Here is a 958-nt window from a genome sequence, read left to right as displayed (position 1 = left end):
GGCTGTTCTTGGCCACCGGCACCACGATCTCCTGCTCTTCTGGTGGCATCTGGGCCACCTTCTGCAGGAAGATCTTCTCCAGGGTTTGAGCCATCAGCACAATGTCATCTGTGGGCTGCAAGGAGAACCGGAGGCAGCGTCGAGAGTCCCCCAGGGAAGGTTCTGTGGGACTTGCCGTGGCACGGGGCACGGCCGGCGCGGTTCTCACCTTGTTGTAGATGTAGCAGTTAGTGAACATGGTGTTGAAGTCCTGCATGCACTCCGCAGCCCCCCAGTAATAGTTGTTCTCCAAGCGTCGCTTGATTGTCCCCATGTCCATGGGCTGCTTGATGATCTTGTGGTAGTCCTGCCCACAGAGCACACGGGACCGGCGGTCAGGCACGCACCGCTGACCGCGCCAAGTACATGCCCGCGCCAACCTTCCCCCACGCCCCCAGCCTCCCTGGTCCCGCAGTTGCTCGGCAGCCAGCAAAGCGCTGGCTCACCCGCGTTGGAACCAGCACCGGCGCAAAGCTCGCCGTAGTGGCTGCCATGCACGCGGGGCCCAGCTGCCCGCTCACACACCAGCTCTCACTCAAGCGCAGGCAGGGGGTGCATCGGGGTTCAAGAAACGCCTCCGGACCTGGGATCCCCACCCGAGAGTGCCACCGTCCCCTTTGCCCACGGGGGGCGAGAGGGTCCCTAGGTGTAGGTGCCGGAGGTGCGGCCGGCGCTGCCGGGGAGTCAGCCTACGCTGCGGGGTCTGGCCGTCCCCCGGAGGAGGCGTGCATCCCACGCAAGAGATGGGATGGGGCTGGGGGAAGCTAACGCTAAGTTTAAGAGCAAAACCTACGTGGAAATTACCTCCGGGCTTTAACTCCTTGGGCGCCACAGGTGCACAGGGGGGCTGGCGTTTAATATTGGGGTCACAGGATGTCTTCTACAAATTCATGGATGGGAATCTGCAAAACGCATTCAG

The 958-nt window shown here is 62.3% G+C and overlaps 1 protein-coding gene across 1 annotated transcript in view; it reads right to left on the bottom strand.

The window, feature by feature from the left end:
- Positions 1-958, bottom strand: part of LOC104619982 (bromodomain-containing protein 2-like) — a gene marked incomplete at its 3' end in the record, with an annotated part of 3,441 nt that overhangs the window by 1,598 nt on the left and 885 nt on the right. Inside the window, 3 exon segments of the mRNA XM_010286045.1 lie at positions 1-2; positions 5-115; positions 209-346. The exon segment at positions 1-2 is cut by the window's left edge and continues 50 nt beyond it. Coding sequence (XP_010284347.1) covers positions 1-2; positions 5-115; positions 209-346 — 251 coding nt within the window.

The sequence above is a fragment of the Phaethon lepturus genome, unplaced genomic scaffold (assembly GCF_000687285.1).
Source record: "Phaethon lepturus isolate BGI_N335 unplaced genomic scaffold, ASM68728v1 scaffold30734, whole genome shotgun sequence".
NCBI lineage: Eukaryota > Metazoa > Chordata > Aves > Phaethontiformes > Phaethontidae > Phaethon > Phaethon lepturus.
Note: the sequence above shows the minus strand (reverse complement) of the source record. Positions and strands in the feature narration are given on the sequence as shown.